Below are 21,041 nucleotides of genomic sequence, written 5' to 3'. Positions count from 1 at the left end.
CAGTACTCTTAATCGGTGCTGCAGATTAATTATCAGATATGAAAATTAAGACAACTCTTACGGTCTCTATATGCTATGTTGCACTAATTGTACAGAACTGCCCTTTTATAAAGTGATGGTTTTGTTTATTTTTAAAACACTAATTCTAACATTTGTTTGTTTGTTTGTTTGGTTGTTGATACTCTGACTGGCCTGTGATCTGTGCTCTAAGGGTAGTAGAATACCTGTGAGATTCAACTGCTTCACGTGCCTGTCATATGGTCGTACCCGCCCCGTGTGCAAGTGCCAACAGACTCATGAATGTGTGCATTGGTATCGAATCAAACAATAAAAAACGTTAACAGTTTCTGTGAAAGTGACTTTTTTTCCTGAGTCCTCTTTTAATGATAATGAATGGGGGGGGGGGGGGGCCTCAAAACTGTAAACTCTTACATAGAAAGTCGCTGGATCGCCCACAAGTATCCAAAAAGTTTTCCATTTCAGGAAGAGGTTATGAGACAGTCCTAGTGCACACTTATGAATGATGGGGTGGTTTTTACCACAGTTTTTGTGGTATAATTGTAAATCAAGTCAGTTTTGACAGTACATGATAAGGTACTGCTCTCAACTCTTTCCAAGTCAAGCAGAAGGCTTTTCCACCTTTTTAAACAGAACCTTCTATTACATCTTCTGTTTCTTGCGGGCCTGAAACTGTTCCGTCTTGTTCTTGATGTTCTTGATGAGTAAAGACAGATTGGGGTCCGTCTCTTTCCTCTTGGATGTCGATGTAGTCGGCACGCTCCCGTCCGCCCCTTCCTGTTTCTTCTTGGTCATTTCCTGTTCCTGCTTTTGCTGCTTCTCTTCCCGGCGGCGCTGCTTCTCGTCCAGGAAGCTCTGTGTGGCTTTGGTCTTCTTGTAGCCCGGTTCGGACGGGTCCAGGTTATACAGGTGCGAGGTGAACATGGCGTCGAACCGCGGGTCCTTCAGGTCCATCTGTATCAAACACGAGGAGGAGGAAGGGATGTCAGTCAGAATCACAGAATTGGAAGTAAAATGGGCAATGGCAACACTCTACAATGTTCTGTAGTGCCTATTTTACTGGGAATCTCAACACATTACTATGGATGCCATTAAGTGCATAAACATCTTATGTTCATAACGTATTTGACTGTTATAAAACAATGTATATTGAACAAAACAAGTTTATTATTGCCTCCATCAGTGTGTTTGACCTTTACCACAGCATTTTTGGGTAAAGGAATTTTAATTAAATTCCTAGTTCTACAGTAACCATATTTAAATTAAAAAAATTAAAAGCATGAAGCTGTGAAGGAAATTATTAAATATTATCATGAAGTGTTAGACTTAAAGGAAATTCGTATAACTGCTATTTTCTAAAGTGTTCTGTGCTGTTGGTTATGTGCCCTGTTTCTCTGTCCTGTTCAATGGAATGCTGTCTCTTGAGAGAGGGGGTTGAAGTTATCTTAGAAAGGCATTGTTTAGTTAAGGTATTTACAACTTCGTCTCCAGCGCTGGGAAAACCAACTGATGTGTTGTGAAACTAATGTCATGAATGTTTACATTGAGATTGCAATGGCGATTGATGAGGCCAGGTGTTCTGTTAAACTTTTTGTGACGGTTGGTTTTTAATTAAGCAAGGTTCCTTATCTTAGTAGGACAGAGCCCAGATGGCAACTCCGGACAGAGGAGGGGTTAAAATGTATTTTGTAACCTATGCTATGAATTCTAATAAATGGTCTTGCGCCAGGAGCAAGAGCTCAGAGTTGACACGAGTGGTAACACTGCACTGCAGTGTAACACCGTTGCTCTCCGCTAAAGGCCTTAGCGTAATAGATCTGTTATAAACTTTGCTCTGGTTTGTTGGTGTCATTTTATTCTAAGTTATTCTAACAACTCAGCAGAGTTCAGGATTTTTTCCTGACAGAAGCTTCCGTACGCAATGTTAATTTTGGCATAGTTCTACAGTTACCATATTAAAACTAAATACAAATTTAAATTTAATAGAGCATTAAGCTTCCGTAGACGTCACAATCTGGAATGAAGCACGGTCGCTGAACACACACACACATATGCGCAAACACACACGCGGACACACACAATCTGGAATGAAGCACGGTCGCTGAACACACACACATATGTGCAAACACACACACGGACACACATAATCTGGAATGAAGCACGGTCGCTGAACACACACACATATGTGCAAACACACACACGGACACACACAATCTGGAATGAAGCACGGTCGCTGAACACACACACATATGTGCAAACACACACACGGACACACACAATCTGGAATGAAGCACGGTCGCTGACCTGGAAGTTGTCCTCCTCCAGCGGTGTGTTGCTCTTCAGCAGCTTCTTCCTCTTCTTCTTGCTCAGGTTCTGCTCCTCCACAATCTTGTCAAAGTTGAAGTGCTTGTGCTTCTCGTCCTCGTCGTCATCCATCAACAGAGCCATCTCAGCCTGAACACACACACACAGGTGAGAACATGGCTATGCATCCTTATTTCAAAAATACACAGATGCACAGATGTTGGTGCATAGGCACAAAGGCTTAGAGCTTCCACGACTACACACAAAACCATAGTCCACACAATCCTCACCTTCCGCCTCTCAATCTCCTCTTCCTCTTCCGGCGTCTTCTCTTCTTCCTCTTTCCTGTTCTTCTTGCCCTTGCCCTTGCCTTTGCCATTAAGAGCTGTAGGCCAATCAGAATGAGGAGTTCAGAGGTCTTAAAGGCTACTCGCAAATGTAAGTCTGTTTTACTGTCAACCACACCAGTAATTACGAGAAGGACAAATCACTTTCTGCCCTCACTTGACGTGTCATCCCATTAACATTTACATTTAGTCATTTAGCAGACACTTTGTCCAAAGCAACGTACAAGGGAGAGAACAGTCAAGCTACGAGCAATAAAGACCTAGTGTAACAATAAATACTATTTTACATTAGAGATAGAAAAAAGAAGTGCAGGAATGTAGCTGCTGTAAGTGCAAGTTAAGAACAAGTCAAAGTGCAAGTTAGGAAGGGAGGTGCTCTCCCTCTCTCTACGCTCCCAGAGCCGGGCACTTACCTGTGGTGCCGAGCTCCTCGGAGAAGAAGGGGTCGTTGAAGTCAACGTCAGCAGGAAGCTCGTCATCGCTGATCTCAGCTTCTGCAGCCTCCTGAGGGGGGGGGGAAGATTGATTTGAGCGTGGAGAGAGAGAGAGAGAGAAAATGTCTCACTATTGCTCCAACAAAGAACCAGTTTCCCAAGAATAAGGATTATTCTGTCATTGGGAATGGAAAGCATAGTGTGTGTGTGTGTGTTGCACACGTCAGCCCACAGCCCTTTTGACATAGTACCACAAAATATTGAAAAGTGTGGGTATAAACGATATTTGTGCCTCGTCCAAAATATTGCTATTGCTAAGAATATTGCTTAAGATTCTGTCCTTCAGGATGGAAAGCATAAAACAAAACGTATGTAAAGGTGCGTGTGTGTCTGTTTAACACCTGTAAGGCCACAGACCCTCACCAAAAAATACTGAAAAGTGTTTCTTCAAGGCTAACCTGTTTAGCTTTCCTCTTCTCTATCTTCTTGTCTTTCTTCTTCTGCAGGTATTCTTCCCATGGTGTCAGTTGCTCCTTCACTTCCATCTTCTTCTTCACCAGCTTCTCAGTCTTCTCCTTCAGACCTGATAAAGACAAATTATTAATAACACTTTATAAATGCATATTTTCACTTTATAAACGCTTATTAACACTCTATACATGTTTATTAACACTCTATAAATGCTCACTAACACTCTATAGATGTCTTATACAGAACCTTACCACCAGTGTTCTCAACAGTGATGCCCCAAAGAAGGTCTAACCATCCATCATTAATAAGTAAAGGATGTACAGTACTTTTTTTTTATCCGGGATTTAGAATTTAGAATTAGAAGCACAAAAACCGTTGCCAATGACAGAAATCATTATATTTTTGCAGCGGTCAATATGAAGAATAATCAGATCTCTGAACATTTGGGTGGACCATTAAAATCAAAAGAAGTTTTGGCAACGTCCGGAGGAGCTGTAAAATAAAAAGCTTTAATTTTTCACTTTGTGTTCACTGAAACACTCTGTGGATATTTCACTCGTTTCCCAGCATTTCAAGGGCTTAACTTTGTGAATAAACGGAAGACAAAAATAAAAACACACCCACACACACACGAGACACAGGGGGAGTGTTTCCTTCAGACCTTTTTCCCTGTGCCGCCAACTTCCCTGTTCAGTTTTCCCCTCGTCCATCCGAGCAGTTCGCTCCCTCACCTGGCACCCAGGTGATCTCCATCTCCATATCGTGCTCCCGCTCCTTGTCGCGCTCCTTCTGCGTGATGCCCTGCAGCAGCTCCCGGTACTTGGCGATCTGGTCCTCCTTGCTCCTCTTCTTCCTGCTCTCCTTTGCTGGCGCCTCTCTGCTCTCGACCGCTGGCTCCGGAGCTGAGGAGGAGGAGGAGGAGGAGGAGGAGGTGACATTTGGTGATGGAGGATATCTGCATCGCTAATCAGTATTATTACAGTATGGTCATCACTATGGTAGCAATAGAGTGTGGTCATCACTATGGTAACAATAGAGAGTGGTCATCAATATAGTAACAATAGAGTGTGTCTGTGCCACTTTAATTCAATGATAAGTTCCACTGAGGCACAGACAAAATATTACACTAAAAATATGACACTATTAATATATAATTATATTCACTAAACAACATTAGCCAAGGTCATGGTCAAATACATTCATGGCGTCTTAATAAATGAACTGCTAGTTCAGTCTGCTAGTATGTCCTCTATCAGCTCAGCATACCCTCGGGGACTTCCTCAGCTTGCTCCTCTTCCACTTCCTCCTCCTCTTCCTCGCTTGAGGATGCCAGGTAGGTCTTGAAGTCCATGTCCAGCAGCTCGTCCTTGTTGAAGTTCCTGCTGAAAGCCGTGACACGATCATGGTCCGTCTCGTCCCAGGTGAGCTCCACCTGTCCACAGACAAACACAAGCACACCAGACGTTTCACTCCATGCATTTGAATCCTTCATAAGAATCTTCATACGAAAGTTTCAACACACAACCATAAACATACTAGCATTTCCAAATCCACACACAAATATACCTATAAATATATTGTACATTTAATATACTACATATACAAAATCCACATAAATATCAGCATACAACAAGACGAACTCAACAGGCCACAGGATTTCATAAGTATCGTTATATATGGTACAGGCAAACCGTCATACAACAACAAATGCTGTCCAATGATGGAACACATGAAATGTGCAACACAAACATTATGTTACTACCGAGAAATGCAAGTGTGTGTAAGTGTGTGTGTGAGTGTGTGTGTGTGTGGTTGTGTGTTCAGGTGGAATGGCACAGAAGCAGAGACCGAGAATGTGTGTGATGTGTACTCTATCAATATGCGATTATACATGTGTAGGTCTAAATCTGTGTGTGTACAGAGAGATGTAGATGAGTGAGTGAGTGTGTGTGTGAGTGTGAGTGTGAGTGTGAGTGTGAGTGTGTGTGTGTGTGTGTGTGTGTGTGTGTATGGCTCTAACCTTAGCAGTGGTGGTAGCGGTTGAGCTGAAGATTTTGGGCTGGTAGCTCGCCAGGTCGACATCAACAGCCTCGTCTGTGGGCTCCTCCTCAAAAGTCATGTCATCTGGAACAAACCTGGACAGCACAATAAAAAACATTAAAGGAATAAACCAACGCTACGGATATCTCAAACCTCCTGAACAAAATAAGTTGACATTTAACTTAAAACATCACCATATTTGTTTATCATAAAATGTTTCAATGATACCGATGAAATTTGTTATCAAACTTTGACTATGGGAGCAGGACCAAACAGAGAAATTCAAATATAGTATGTTTACATCAATCATTTTAATGTAAAACAAGACAACAATGACGCAGTTCAAACTCAGGTGACGAGAGAAGATTCTTTCTGCTCACCGCAGGTCCAGGGTGGAGCAGCTGCTCTCGTACTCGAAGCCGTCACACTCCTCGTAGACCTTCGTTGCCGTCGCCACCGTGTCACACTCCACCAGAGCGTAGTAGTACCGCAGACGTTTGAACTGGTAGTCTCTGATCCGCTCTCTGTACAACCTGTAGAGCCACACACATGAAGTGATTGAAATGGGAATAAACACACACACACACACACACACACACACACACACGCACACACACGCACACACACACAAACAATTAATGAAATAGTGTACACACACACAATTAATGAAATGGTGTACACAAACACACACACACACACACACACACACAATTAATGAAATAGTGTACACACACACACATAATTAATGAAATGGTGTACACACACACACACACAATTAATGAAATGGTGTACACACACACACACACAATTAATGAAATAGTGTACACACACACACTTTGTGTGGTTCTACTCTACTTTGATGATTTTTGTTCTTTAACCATTCTATGAGTGAGCCCTGAAAACAAGACAATGCAAGGACTATTCGAAAACTACTAAGCCTGTGTTTGGCATCGTTACTTTTTCTCTTCCGTGTCGGCGTCGTCGTCAAAGTCTTCTGGGAGCGCCGTGAGCTCCATAGGGCCCTGGGTCTGTTCGGCGTGAATGCGCTCCTTCCCAAACTCAGACGGGTAAATCTGGAGCGGGGAGGGAAAACATTCAGTGGGTTTGTTTCCAATGTGTACAAGCGCGAATGTGACAGGGCTTTTTGAGTTTAAGAGGCAGTGGTGTGTTGTCTGATAATGCTTTAAATCAGGGTATCTTAAGAAATTAACTGAAAAAGAACCCCCTCACAGCTTGAATAACTATATAGTATATCTCACTGACATACACTGAATGCCCAGTTGTAAGGACAGCTATTATGTTACCATAAGAATACATGAATCTGTCTGCAGAACAAACAAGGATATATGTCTGTGCTCTAGAATATCTGTAATAATCTACCATCAAAAACATACCTGTCAACAACTAGACACTTTAGCCTCGAATGATTTACAGTCCAGATGATTCACATATTTTATAATATTACTGTATTGTATTATTGCAGTATTTCACTGGGATAAAACTGTGTCTTTGCACTGAATGTGCTGCTCCACACAAACACTACCTTCACAGAGAGGATCACGCCATCTTTGGGCTTGAAGGAGTTGAACAGGGCCAGCAGGTCTTTGGCCTTCATCCGGTCCCAATTCATGTTGCACACCGCCAGCCGTCTGGACAGCTTCAACAAAACAGGGAGGACAAACAAACAAACAAAAAATCCTGTATTTAGAATCTAAGGAAATTTGCTCCACTTCCATACACAAGTAGCAGTTTTGCTGACAACTTTAAATGAAGGGATGAACTACTGACTGATCGGCGGTTGGTTTAAACAAGAGGTTTCTCCTTACATGACAGTGTTGAACACATGAATACTGAAATGGGTAATCTAAAAGTAATAATTATAAATGCTTTTAGGATGTTATGAGCCTGATATGTTTGTGTGTGTGTTGTTTGAGATCACGTGTGTGTGTGTGTGTGTGTTTATATGTGCAGATCAATATATATTCTCTCACCTCATCAGCACGAGGGGCATCCTTCCACATCTCGCCCCAGTCGTGAACGATCTCCTCTTGCTCGCGACGGAGGATGTCCTCCACGTCATCTTCATCTTCGTCTGAGCTGGTCTCCACGTTGCCTTTCCCTCTGGCCAGATCAGGGCCGCTGTCACTGCCGCTGTCACTGTCGCTATCAACCTCAGACTCAGAACCTGTGTCTTCGTCATCATCATCTTCTTCTTCGTCATCATCATCCTCGTCCTCCTCTTCGTCATCCTCTTCACCCTCCCTTTCCTCCACACTACCTTCTGATACACCCCCCTCTATATCATCATCACCAGAATCATCATCTCCTTCTTCTTCTTCTTCTTCTTCATGTTGTTGTTTTTCACTTGGCTCCTCCTCCTCCTCGCCTGTCAAAAAGAATAGCAATGACCTGCTTTAAAATGCCTTCACACCTCTAGTCCGTCATTACTTTGACACAGAAAGAGGCAATCTACTACCTTGCCCCATTGGCGTACAATCTCACACCACTCTCACCAATTCCAGCACTTACCTTCCTCGTAGACTTTAACGCCTCTAGGTGGCTGCACCGTTATGACGAGTGGGGTGTCTTTTGGTTTGGACTTTTTCTTGTCTTTCTTTAAAGTCTTTACATCTTTATCCTCTTCTTCCTCCACCTCTTCGTCTTGAATCTCCTGTGACTCTACTTTGGGTGCCTTCTTTTTCTTCTTCTTCTCTTTCTTTTTCTTTCCATCTTGTTTCTCCAGCTCAGCATCGGAGAAATCAGAGTCTGACAGTTTGTAGAAGCGCTTCAGATCCTCAGACGAGGTGTGGTTAACCGGTCGACCACGCTTGTCGACGGTATATTTCAGTTTGAACCGGTCGTCGTGGAACATAGACTGGAACCGCTTATCAATCTTGATCTTGCGCTCCTTGTCAGGCATCTCCCAGAAGCGCGGGTCTTTCTTCACCTTCAGAAAGCGGTCGTCATCGCCACCCTGGTTGTTCTCGGAAGCCATGTCTGTGGTTCTGTTTTAGTGCTTGCTAAATTCCCTGCAACAACAAAACAAGGCTAACTTAGATATCTCATACCAGATATGTTGAAAGTCCCGTTAGCCTGGTCAGATCACAATTACACACAATTTGTCTTTAATACCTCGATTCTCAATGTCTTTACTAACGTTCATATTTCCTAAAATTATCGAATACTGTAGGTTGACGAGCAAGCTTTCTTTTTAGTAAACTATTAGCTGGCAACAACTAAGGAAGGCTAGCCAAACTGCAGACATTGTAGATAAGTATAAAATGAGTAGTTGGCAGTCCGTATATTTTCCATACACATTTTCCCATAACATTAATTGAGCTAACATTCCTTACCTTGTATACTGTACACAGGTTTGTGGTAACATGAGATATATGTTGTTAAAAAGCTTGCAAACAGTAATGAAATCCCACTACGGCAGGGTCAGCTGCGTGAAAATACACTTCTCTCCACGTGTTTTCCCGACATGCCCTCGTTTCACGTTCTCTACATTCTACGGCAACTCAAGAAGTTCAAAATACAACAGTCATTTCTATAACAGTGGAGATGTTTTGATTATATACTTATTCGATTTATTATTTTAAAAAACGAATTCTTGACTTCCACAGAGTCTTTATAAGATTTGGACATTTTCACACCTAAATGTAAAAGACTTACACCAATAAGATATAAAAAATGTATTCTTCGTGGAGAAATCATGTTCCACAGTTTCGCGTTGTTGTTCCCCGGAAAGGTCACCAAGTCGGACACACAACACACTGCTCATAGTTTGTGTAATGTCGCGCAGTCTCTGATGATTTGCAGATACTTTAATTCCCTGGGCTCCTTTTAATCCACATACCTCGGAGTGCACAAGGATTTAGCATGTATACGCTGATACATAAGAGTGTTTTAAATGACGCTTGCATTTGTCAGCTATTAAGGACATGCATGAGCAGGGTGGCAGCGCTTCCCGGGGTACCCAGTCGGAGACATATTTCAACTGGACGTGCGAAACCTGAACACACTTTGTCCAAATCGCAATACCAATCCCCTTTAAGATGTGCCAGGCAACTCTCGGGCAGACCAGGAGGAGCGATGAACGTCTTTGACAGGACTATGAAACGCAAACAGAAGAAGTGGTCAGCATCGCTTCAAGACGGCGACCAGTACGATTACATGAGAGCAGAGGTAACACTAACATGACATTGGATGACTGATGAATACAGCAGTGTGACAAATACAAATCACAACATTATACATTTTGTTCTGATGCTTGTCTCCGAACAGATTGGACTCAGAGTGGCAGACAGAGTTTACGACGTTGCAAGGTACCTGACCTTTTTATGCAACACGTCTTCTGGCTATACTGTGCTATGATTAACCTAGATGCTGGTCTACGTTTGGCTGGATTGAGCAGGTTTAGAGCGTATCAGGAAATAATACATATGTTCAACTATATATTGTTGTATGCCGTTTTATAAAGTGACCGTTGTTGTTTGTAGGACCTTTCCTTTGGCATTAGATGTTGGCTGTGGAAAAAGTTACATTGCTGAGAATTTGAGCAAGGTAACAACTACAGCAAGATAAACATCACCTCATCTCTATTTTTAAAATGTCTGATTTATAACACCTTGTATTTTGTCACATCTTTTTCAGGATGTAGTTGAACGGTTCTTCCTTACCGACATATGTAGCAAGTCATTGGTGAGTAAGCTAGTTTCTGCTCTGTGTTTTTCTGCTTTTTGTGCATCATATGCTCACAAAAGCATGTTCATTAAAACCTGGATTGTTTTAATGTACATAGTATTGTGATTTTATATCAGCCTGCCTAGTGGCAAGAGGGGTTATATCAGATCATGCACTCAGCAAAGTCTTTTTTTTTCACATTTGTATGTCACGTTTGACCTCTCTGACCTCAGGCAGATGGGTCCCCCCTTTTTGAGCTTGGTTCTACTCAAGGCCATCGGTTCAGGCCTCCTAGAGCACCTTGACACAATGTCGACATATAATGGCGCTAAATAAATGAATCAAATGTTATTGAATTTAAGCTAGTCAGGACATTAAGATCACTGATGGACCCCTCATCATGTCCCGCAGAGGCAGCAGAGGCAGAGTGAGATGCCCACTCACTGCGTCCTGGCCGATGAGGAGTACCTGCCATTTAAAGACAACACTTTTGATCTGGTTGTCAGCAGTTTAAGGTAATGCACCGTTCTCAAATAACCTTAGTGCTTAGTTAAAACAACCAACACAAGCAGGGGAAAATACATTTTAAGTTGACTGAAAGTCTTATTTTGAGCATTTTGTTTAACAATAGATTAGAATTTATTGGCTATTGTGTTGTAAGTTCAATACGTCTTAACTTACTGAAAGTTAGCTGGATTGAAAGGCACTTATGTTACATGATAAATAAGGCAACACTTTTAGTGGAGTTCATCCAAACCGGTCTTACTGCCGGACTGAGTTGGTCGACAGGTAATAAATGTCCCTCTGTTTCAGCCTGCACTGGATCAATGACCTTCCTGGTGCTTTACGACAGGTACGTCATTTCATTGGTTGGTTCAGTGGTATTAGTCAATTTGAGTTATTACATTGTTATGTATATGCAAGGCCAGTCAGTGTGGAATGTCCATGTTCGGGAGTATGAGAAGTGTACAGCCATTTGTGAACAGTAGATAGCGCCCTTGAGTTATAATGACTAAAGGCAGGCAGAATTGACCAACTGCGTTGTTCATCTGGTGCTAATCTGTGGTTCACACATAGTTAACCATGAGAATGTCATGATCCCATGGATTTCATCAGTAATATCCTCTCAACCTTAGTCACCCTGTCTATCTAATCCAATTTCATGGTGCTGAAATGAAAACCTGATCTTTGTGTTATTTGTTTGCAGTAACTCTTGATAAAGCTTGCCGTTTTGTCCAGATCTCCCTAATCCCCCGTCTCTTATTATAACTCTCTCTCCTCCTCTCACTCTCTTCCATATCCCCCCCCCCCCATATCTCCCCCTCTCTTTGCTCTCTCGCTCCCATGTCTCCGTCCCTTCCTGTCTCACCACTTCTCTCCTCTCTCATACACTCTGTTACAATGTTTTCCTCTTTCTCTATCTCCTTCTCTCTCTCTGTCTAACTGTTCCTCTCTCTCTCTTTCTCCATCTCTCTCTCTCTCTCTCTCTCTAACTGTACCCAACGCCCACTCTCTCTCTCTCAAACTGTCCCTTTATCTATACCTCTCCCTATTTCCACTACTCCATCTCTCTGTCTTCTCTCCCCTCTCAGATCCATCAGGTTCTGAAGCCTGACGGTGTGTTCATCGGGGCGATGATCGGGGGGGAGACCCTGTACGAGCTGCGATGCTCCCTGCAGCTGGCTGAGTTGGAGCGTGAGGGGGGGTTCGCTCCCCACATCTCCCCCTACACGGCCGTCACCGACCTGGGCAACCTGATGGGCCAAGCGGGCTTCAACATGCTAACCGTGGTACGAGCTCTGGATAGGGGCTTCTGTAGTGTGATCGTCCCGTTACCCTATTGGTCAGGAGATAGGGTATCATCAACTATCTAGAGTGCTACTACTAAGTTGATAGGTGATTGGGGATGGAATGGAATGGAGCCCTGCATTTTGATTACCTCAGGATTCCTCTAGAGAGCTTGAGCGTGATAGTGATACAGTCATAATAATAATAATAATAATAATAATTATAATATCATGGTGAAATGGTAGAGAGACTAGAAGGTGGGAAACTCTTGTGACCTCTTTGTCATCACCTAAATCATTTCAAACTGATTACTCACTGGGCCAAAATCATCCCTTACTGATTAAAAGTCCAAGCATATGTGACTGACTACTCAAGTTCTACTCAATTCGCTGAAGCTCTAGTGCTTGTTTGTAGACTTAAAGTTTTCTTTTAGCAATCAGAATTGCAAAACGCAGTTCATGTCATCATGGCATTACACATCTTAACATTTAACAACTTTGACTTAATTTTCCCATTTAATACTGTCACCAGTTCATTGTATGTGTTGATATGCTGTATGTAGCTACAGCGTGTCTGTGTTTTGGCTTCATTACTCCGTGGTCATATCTAATTTTTGTTTTACAGGACATTGATGAAATCCAGGTCCACTTCCCAGGAATGCTTGAGGTCATGAAGGACTTGCAAGGTAACCGGTTCAAATGCTAGGAGCATATTGCTTCACCTCAGATCAACTTTCCCGTTTTAAATGTTTGTTTGTAGTTGTTATTGTCTTTTTGGAGAATGGACGGTTGAATAATTGTGGTATGGGAATTAAGTTGATGACAGAGACATTCAGATAATGTATAGTGACATTTCTAGTGGTTAAAAAGTTTAATAACACTGGTTGTTATTATTGGTCTTCAAGGAATGGGAGAAAGCAACTGTGCCTGGAACAGGAAGCCGATGATCCATAGAGACACCCTGTTAGCAGCGGCGGCTATCTACAAGGGTGAGGTTGCCTGGCAACATAAACGCTAACACATTACCTTTTATGGTAGGCCTTCTCCTTTTTGACTGACTTTAGTACTGTGACATCACATGCTGAGCACATGAGATGGTAACCTTCATTACGGAACTTTTCTAAATTTGTATGCATCAACTCTTTAGGGACACAATTTGCAGTAATGGTCCAGTGTGATTCTGCATAGCAGATCCACATTATGAGTTAGCTAAAGTGCAGCTGTGAAGTCACACTAGTTAATTGAACTTTAATATAAAGGGACGGTTCACCCAGACCAATTTCCCATTATAAAATGTTTGGCTAAGCCTTCCTTTTTGAAGACAGCTGGATAATAATTCCTTGTGAACGTGGGTTAATTTTTGTCCCCCACAGAGATGTATGGGAATGAGGACGGCACCGTCCCAGCCACCATCGAGGTCCTTCACATGATTGGCTGGAAACCCCACGAGTCTCAGGTATCAATGGACCATCTCGTCTTACCCGCTCCTCATCTCACCTCTGTCTGTCTGTCTGTCTGTCTGTGTCTTGTCATGCTTTGCTCTAATCACCAGCTTCCTCTGTCTCACTATTTCTATTCTCCTCACAACCTTCCTTCAACTCTGTAAGCTTTTAATGTTTATAATCCTAAACCGGGGCTACCAAACTCCTAGTGGGGATTTTCCATACTGATGAAGTTGGTGTGAAAAAGCGTTTAACTTGTGGCTTTCTTAGCTTACTTCGCCGTAAACTCTGGGATTTTGGTGAATGTTGCCCAAGGCTATCGGAGGAGAAACCCAACGAAAATGTTAAACCTGGTATTCTGTGGTCTCATGGGAGTACACATTTCCACGTACTGCACCAGGGGGGATTCATTTACATTTACATTTAGTCATTTAGCAGACGCTTTTGTCCAAAGCGACATACAAGGGAGAGAACAATCAAGCTAAGAGCAATAAAACCTGGTGTAACAATAAATACTGCTTATTTTTTTCAAAAAAATTGAAAACGACATAGAAGGAAAAAGAAGTGCGGGCCTGTCACTGCTTAAGTGCAAGTTAAGCCAAGGTGCCAGTTAGGAAGGGAGGTGCTCTCTGAAGAGTTGGGTCTCCATGTATATGGTTGGACACTACACCATGGGCTTGGAATACGCTCCAGATTTCTTGTGAATCCCAAGGGGGTGTTCAGACTCTATGAGAGAGAGAGAGAGAGCTAGAGAGAAATTACCTCCACCTCTGTTGTTCCCACTGCTCAACTCACCCACCCATTCTTTAAATGTTTTAAACAACCTATGTATATAACATGTATCTAATTTATATGCATTTTGAATCATACATGTTTGTTTTTGTATACCTTTGCTGATGGTTGGTCTCCTCTGTGTGTGTTCACAGGCCAAGCCTGCCAAGAGAGGCTCAGCTAACGTATCATTCGCAGACCTGTCCAAGATTGGCACAATGGCACCAGACCAAAAGTCATAGGCAGTGTATGTGTGTGTGTGTGTGTGTGTGTCAGAGAGTGTGTGTGGGTGTTTAGGTAAGGTATTCCCTGTACATTCATTGTTATAGATAACATGGAGGTTTAAATGTACTCAATGTAATATTAAACGAAAACCTGTACACTTGTAAAGAAATTCAAATCGTCAATAAATGCTCAATGTAGTAACCCAATGGCCAGTTTGTTTCTCTTTTAATGAAACTACAATGATATAACAAACAGATGTACAAATACAATGTTGCCGTTGTGAAAATCTGTTAGTTAAGCAAAGCAATATGTACAACCAATGATAAAACGTATTACCCCTAACAAGTATTAAACAGTATCTATAAAAAAACGAGCAGAACTATTTATCACTAATGCTTACATCAACAACAAGACAAAAAGAAATTCATAAACATAATTCAGGAAATTCAGGCTATGCACAAACTTAACCCATCCCACAAGTAACAAGTATTCATTAAAACGAAAAGAACAGAAAAAGTGCTTTGAAAATACAATCCCTTTATGCCCTTTCACCTCGTGATTACATGCAGTCCGTTATACAAACTGAATACTACACGTATTCCTCTTCAAAATATACATTCTATGAGCGTATGGCTTCTACAAGAGTGCTCAGTGCTAGGTGGCTGTACAGGCAATGTTGGACTACTCTTAAAGGTAAAACACTTGTCTTAAGAAGTGTGTGTGTATTTTGGTGAAACGTGACTATTTGTCTTGTGAATAAACAAACAAAAACTCTTACAAAACTAGCATCTAGGCTCAGACTCCTGGCCTATTTACTGCATACTCTTTTTGTTGTTTGAGAATTAAAATCATTAGCTACAGTACATTTCCGTGTCTCAACAGCGACCACGGGAGCTGATGTTTTCAGAGTTGGAGGAAGACCGAAGTAAACCCGTTTACTCCATGACACCCTGGCAATTAACTTAACATCGATTCCTAGGCTGTACAATGAAGTAATGTATTTCACGAAGGCTGTTACTGGTAATGAAAAGATGTTCCTATTACTATTGGTTTCCCATCGGCCATGCAAACGCTGACTATTGTGTCCGTTGGATGCGTGGACTATTAACCTGGCGAAGAATGGAGTTGTGTTTCTGATGTATTTAGTCAAACCGAAAAATTTAAAATGGCCATGATCTCCTGTCGATTGTGTACTAATCAAACGGCGACATCTGATGATTTTAACATACATTGTTATAGACTGTAAAAGAACTATTATTGCACCACATCAAGCGTTGGCATACTAGGCAGGATACAATGCCTTATTTGGGAGATCTTCTGTTTCTTCAGGAACACAACCATTAGAATTAGAATAGCAGCAACTGGTTTCTGAGAATTAGACAAGTTCTTAGCTTCGACAGTTAGTGTGACGCATGATCATTAAAGTCACAAGGCGCTGATAGTATCCCAGTCTTATTTAAATCCAAAGTCTTAAGTCATGCAGTATTGGTGGAAGTCGAGATAGGTGGAGCACTTCACCCACTGTGGTGTTCCTTCACTGCCCATTCAGTCCTGGCGCCATACTTAAGTGACTTATTTTCTTACAACATGATATCTGACAGGAAACCGCTTCATTATGCAGCAAAAAATGTTAAAGCCTCCCTTTCTGTGAAGGGAACAGTCAAAGGGGCACTTTTTTCTATTCTTAACCTTTGGTTCTTTTAAAGTTCTCTTTCTTTGTCTCACCTGAACCGAAGCTCACCTTATTGTTCGCTGCTAGTTAGGCGAATGCATCAGTTAATGCAGCTAAGCTTAAGTCGTCCCCTTTGCCCTTGCATGGTTGGTGGACGTAGCTCACATGGCACCCTGGTACCAGAGGAAGGCACTATGTATGTTTTCCTTTTTTCCTTTTCTTTGGGGAGGGCCTATCATTAACAACCATCCTTTTCATCCTCTCTTTATCTCTGCGATCCAATCCTCCGCTCTCTTCCTGGTTCCGATTCGCTGTCTGGGCCTGTCTCTCTCTCTTTCTCTTTGCTTCTTTTCTGGAGCGGGGTCGGGTCAGCCAGTACCGTGACTGCTGTAGTCGAAGACGCCCTTCTTGAAGAAGGGGGAGATGTCGCAGACGGCGTGCTTGGACAGGTGCACCTCGCCCTCCAGTGACTTAAGTGGGGAGGAGGAGGAGGAGGGCGACATCATGACCCGGAAGAAGTTCCTCAGGTAGCACTGGGGGCAGAGACAAATAGTGAGAATGAGTAAGTGAGTGAGTGTGAGAGAGAGAGTGAGGGAAAGATAGAGAGACACAGAGGATAATGGAGGAACAAAGAGAAAGAGATAGATTCAGAAAGAATGAAAGAGAGAGAGAGAAACGCAGAGGGAGTGACATAGAGAGTAGCATATGGAGTGAAGGAAAGGAGAGTGAAAGTGTGTGTGTGAGAAAGAGGGTGCGATAAAGAAAGAAAGTGTGAGGGGATGGAGAGGCAGAATGGACGAGAGGAGTGTCAGACGCGAAACAAGAGAAGGGGAGAGAGACTGGAGTGTGAAAGAAGGAGCGAGAGAGAGAGCGATAGAGACAGTGGCGTGTGAAAGAGAGAGATACGTGGTCAGAGGTTATGTAAGAGGGTTAAAGAGAGAGAGCAAGAGCGCACAATAGAAAACAGATAAGTGGTGTGTGCACATTTGTAAGAAGCTGAAGAGAAAATATCAAACTTAATTGGGTAGTTTGTTTCCGGGAGAAAATGACAAGCACAATATAATAACAGAGAGGCAAGACAAAAGAAGATAATGGCACCATTACACACATTTTCTCAAATGACACGACGTGATTATAAAGAGGAAAAAAGGTTACTGCTTAAGAATGAAAGAGAGAGAGAGAAACGCAGAGGGAGTGACATAGAGAGTAGCATATGGAGTGAAGGAAAGGAGAGTGAAAGTGTGTGTGTGAGAAAGAGGGTGCGATAAGTGTGTCAGACACGAAACAAGAGAAGGGGAGAGAGACTGGAGTGTGAAAGAAGGAGCGAGAGAGAGAGCGATAGAGACAGTGGCGTGTGAAAGAGAGAGATATGGGGTCAGAGGTTATGTAAGAGGGTCAAAGATAGAGAGCAAGAGCGCACAATAGAAAACAGATAAGTGGTGTGTGCACATTTGTAAGAAGCTGAAGAGAAAATATCAAACTTAATTGGGTAGTTTGTTTCTGGGAGAAAATGACAAGCACAATATAATAACAGAGAGGCAAGACAAAAGAAGATAATGGCACCATTACACACATTTTCTCAAGTGACACGATGTGATTATAAAGAGGAAAAAAGGTTTACTGCTTATGAAAGTACCTCTAAATGGTTCCGTCGCTCAGACACCATCCTCTCATCGCGGTTCCCGAAGAGCTTTTTGGGAGGGAACTCAAGACCGCCCAGCTGTAGCATGAATAATGATCATGAATAAATGACCTGTGTGTGTGTGTGTGTGTGTGTGTGTGTGTGTGTGTGTGTGGAGTGTGGAGTGTGGAGTGTGGAGTGTGTGGAGTGTGTGGAGTGTGTGTGTGTGTGTGTGGAGTGTGGAGTGTGTGGAGTGTGTGTGTGTGTGTGAATGACCTGCGGACACGGATATTGGTGTTCTGGTGTAACCAGGGGTCAACAGCACTATAGTGTAGTGTGTTTGTGTGTGTGTGTATATATTATATTAAATATATAGTTAAGCATAAGATATCTATAGGCTAACACATTTACAAATATTTTTCAAGATGATTTTAAAAAAAAAACTCACCTCAGGATATTTCATCTTGAGGGATTTGTGCATCTCGCGAAACCGGCTGTAGCGCCTGAACACCGTCCACGTCTCATCCAGAACCGTGATCTGTTAACGAGGAAGACAGAACAAAGAACGTTTCAGCAATTCAGACTCGTCAGAGCAACCACAGGCTCCTGCTCTGAGACCCCGATAGGCCCAAGAGTGCAAGAGAGCCATGCTAACAGGCAAACCCCAGCAAGAGTATTGATTATCGATTATATTCATCATGTTCATTAAAACACAGGGGTGATACTAACTGGCAAACCCCAGCAAGAGTATTGATTATCGATTATTTTCATTATGTACATTATAACACTGGTGGGGATGGTCAGCGGAGTCAAGAGAAGGAGATCAATGTCCATATCCCAGGTGCCAGCCAGGGTGAACCTAAAACATCCACGAGAATCCAAGTATTCCTTCCCTCAAGGGTGCTTGTTTGTTTATTTATTATTTAGTTATTTAGTACCAACGTTTCTTTTTTGAGTAGATTTTGGATGACGATGAGGTGACCTTCACTCTGAGAGCTCAAAGTGCTCATCTTTGCACTGGTTGCCACGCCAACTACTACCACATGGTTCTTGAAACAAAAACCATCAAAATGGAGAGATGGGGTGGACGGTGCACTGACCTTCACTTCAAACTCAAAGTGCTCGTCTTTGCCCTGGCCCCGCAGCACGTAGCGGGGAATGCTGACCTTCACCGGGTCCCTGAGGCTCTCGGGGGACGGGCCCAGAGGGACCGACACCAGCCGCTGATGGAGGGGACCGCGTGATGGAGGCGACCGCGTGATGGAGGGGAAGAGGAGAGGAGAGGGAAGGAAAGAGAGGAGAGGAGAGGGAGGGAAAGAGAAGAGAGAGAGGGAACGAGTAGAGAGAGGGGAAGAGTGGAGAGAGGGAAAGAGATGGAAAGGTGATGAAATGAAGTGAGAGAGGGAGGTAGAGAGAGAGGTAGAGAGAAAGAGGGAGGTAAAGAGAGAGAGAGGGAGGGTAAAGAGTTCAAATGTGGAAGAGATGGAAAGTGGGTGAGAGGGAAGGAAAAGAGAGAGAGAGGGAGGGAGGGAATAATAGGGAAGGAGGGAGAAAGATGCAGGGAATACGGTAGGGAGAGATGAAGAAAAAGAAGAGGAGGTTGTTAGATGATCGTCTGCCTGTCGTGTTAGCATGCATAATACCCTCAATATTGAATTACACAAACACTTGTAAAAGATTGATCCAGCTAAATGATTGATCCAGATAATTTGGTAATTAAGACAGGAAATAACAGCATGGGGTGGCTGCCTAAAGAACACAGCATGGCCATCTTATTAACGCATGTTTCTGCAGGGAGAAATGACAGACAAGCCAGGGTGGCAAGATTAACAGCCCATTTCATTACCATGTTATTAAATGAATATTATTTTTTTTCTTCGTACAAATCTTTAATTTCCTTTGAGCCCTATGTTTATCCAGGGTTTATCCATGTATAATGGAGGAGGAATATTGCACACATCCATCTCACCAGGTGCTGCCCACAGTGAAGGGAGACAGGCAACTAAACATTCAATGACATGAACATGACATTTTTAACAGAATCTTGCCGTTCGTGTAGTCCAAACAACTTTTCATCATCTTCCAACAATATTCCATTTCCATATTTCCAGACATGAAAGCCACATCAATTTTGGAAAAAACAAGTAATGGATAAAATGTACACAAGTCACACCTTTCATCACAGTCCAACCATATTCCACGTTGGTGAATAAATCAACGCAACTACATTCCGTAATGAAAAATAGATCAATTGAAAGTGATCATGAGATTGATCTTAAATGTCAAGTATTTTGTTTTTTAAATATGTCTTGGCATATTCCCCGGTAAGGTCGTGAAATATTACTTCCCCCATACGTGGGCCCCAGGAGATGTTGTTACATGTTGCCTTGGCCCAGCAGTCTGCCAGTGAAGCCTAAGAAGTATTGCCAATGAACACGCCTGGTACCATCGTCTCTGGTCATAATCTCAACGGTGAATTAAATAAATAACACTAAAGCCTGTAACTATGTCAATTATATGACAGTCTTTCTTGCCGTTAGTAAAATAGACATTTGTTTTGAACCGTTCCAAGTTGCGAGGAACTGAAACACTACCCCAACTTAAAGTCGAACTTGTATCTGGAGGTATTTTGCATTTTTCAATTCTGAGTTTTACCCAATAGACACACATGTTTTGAGAGCTATTTCACACCACTGTTGTTTATCATCAGCAATGTCAGTATTAATATTTGAGTATGTTTTTTTTTTCACTGATTCTTTCATTGTTTTTTGAGGTTTAACAGGGGGAAAAAACTAAGTAACAAAAAGCCATTGAGACAACATACCTCATACTTCAATCTTCTGGGATCAACTGTGTTATTCAGCTTCTCCTCCTCCTGCAATAACAAACCACAAACCATCTATCAAGAACTTCATTACTATCCAATTATTACTGCTAGATTTGGAAAGACTTCACAATCCATACCAGCGCAAACAAGACCATTTTCAAGGATTTGGCACACACGCAGGCATGATTAAAAAAAAAAAAAAAAAAAAAAAGCATTCATTTATTTTTCCTTTCTGGGAGATTAAAGGAAACATGAAGAACCAAACCATAAGAGAGACCTTTTGATGTGTTTAAAAGGAAAGGACAAGAAGAAGAAGAAGAAGAAGAAGAAGAAGAAGGAGGGAATCATCACCACTCCATCCAAGCCACTAAGCCAGGCATAATCAGTATTCTATAT

The 21,041-nt window shown here is 42.3% G+C and overlaps 3 protein-coding genes across 5 annotated transcripts in view; 1 reads left to right on the top strand and 2 right to left on the bottom strand.

The window, feature by feature from the left end:
• Positions 1-416: 416 nt before the first annotated feature.
• Positions 417-9,388, bottom strand: esf1 (ESF1, nucleolar pre-rRNA processing protein, homolog). Of its 2 annotated transcripts, none has more exons than XM_080834415.1 (14): positions 9,290-9,388; positions 8,144-8,643; positions 7,606-8,000; positions 7,158-7,271; positions 6,572-6,687; positions 5,995-6,147; positions 5,595-5,709; positions 4,841-5,006; positions 4,306-4,476; positions 3,562-3,686; positions 3,083-3,173; positions 2,613-2,707; positions 2,323-2,472; positions 417-972 (listed from the first exon to the last, which is right to left on the bottom strand). In XM_080834415.1, the coding sequence occupies exons 2-14, from the start codon at positions 8,607-8,609 to the stop codon at positions 661-663; spliced, it is 2,469 nt and encodes an 822-aa protein (XP_080690541.1). In that variant the 5' UTR covers positions 8,610-8,643; positions 9,290-9,388; the 3' UTR covers positions 417-660. The 2 variants fall into 2 exon arrangements, with proteins under 2 accessions (XP_080690541.1, XP_080690540.1); XM_080834414.1 differs by lacking the exon at positions 9,290-9,388 and adding an exon at positions 8,968-9,086.
• ndufaf5 (NADH:ubiquinone oxidoreductase complex assembly factor 5) lies at positions 9,365-14,686 on the top strand. 2 transcript variants are annotated; one of them, XM_080834433.1, is made up of 11 exons: positions 9,365-9,802; positions 9,902-9,942; positions 10,117-10,180; positions 10,271-10,318; positions 10,718-10,815; positions 11,114-11,153; positions 11,893-12,090; positions 12,713-12,773; positions 12,993-13,076; positions 13,461-13,543; positions 14,456-14,686. In XM_080834433.1, exons 1-11 carry the CDS (start codon positions 9,497-9,499, stop codon positions 14,540-14,542), a joined length of 1,110 nt encoding a protein of 369 aa, XP_080690559.1. In that variant the 5' UTR covers positions 9,365-9,496; the 3' UTR covers positions 14,543-14,686. The 2 variants fall into 2 exon arrangements, with proteins under 2 accessions (XP_080690559.1, XP_080690558.1); XM_080834432.1 differs by having other exon boundaries at positions 10,712-10,815; positions 14,456-14,684.
• A 47-nt stretch (positions 14,687-14,733) lies between these two features.
• kif16ba (kinesin family member 16Ba) overlaps positions 14,734-21,041 on the bottom strand; it is a 33,590-nt gene continuing 27,282 nt past the window's right edge. Inside the window, exons 26-30 of the mRNA XM_080834450.1 lie at positions 20,643-20,693; positions 18,919-19,041; positions 18,267-18,356; positions 17,834-17,917; positions 14,734-16,730 (exon numbers count right to left, since the gene is read on the bottom strand). Coding sequence (XP_080690576.1) covers positions 16,566-16,730; positions 17,834-17,917; positions 18,267-18,356; positions 18,919-19,041; positions 20,643-20,693 — 513 coding nt within the window. The 3' untranslated portion in view covers positions 14,734-16,565. The remainder of the gene's footprint in view (positions 16,731-17,833; positions 17,918-18,266; positions 18,357-18,918; positions 19,042-20,642; positions 20,694-21,041) is intronic.

Source organism: Sprattus sprattus, assembly GCF_963457725.1.
Source record: "Sprattus sprattus genome assembly, chromosome: 1".
NCBI lineage: Eukaryota > Metazoa > Chordata > Actinopteri > Clupeiformes > Clupeidae > Sprattus > Sprattus sprattus.
Note: the sequence above shows the minus strand (reverse complement) of the source record. Positions and strands in the feature narration are given on the sequence as shown.

Excerpts from the sequence above, each read along its gene's own strand:
- ndufaf5 (XM_080834432.1), top strand. The coding sequence starts at position 9,497 with ATGTATACGCTGATACATAAGAGTGTTTTAAATGACGCTTGCATTTGT. Across the intron at positions 10,181-10,270 it reads TTGCTGAGAATTTGAGCAAG|GATGTAGTTGAACGGTTCTT; the intron begins GTAACAACTACA and ends CATCTTTTTCAG. Across the intron at positions 13,077-13,460 it reads AGCGGCGGCTATCTACAAGG|AGATGTATGGGAATGAGGAC; the intron begins GTGAGGTTGCCT and ends TGTCCCCCACAG.
- esf1 (XM_080834415.1), bottom strand. The coding sequence starts at position 8,609 with ATGGCTTCCGAGAACAACCAGGGTGGCGATGACGACCGCTTTCTGAAG. Across the intron at positions 5,710-5,994 it reads TGCTCCACCCTGGACCTGCG|GTTTGTTCCAGATGACATGA; the intron begins GTGAGCAGAAAG and ends TGTGCTGTCCAG. Across the intron at positions 5,007-5,594 it reads CCGCTACCACCACTGCTAAG|GTGGAGCTCACCTGGGACGA; the intron begins GTTAGAGCCATA and ends GTCTGTGGACAG.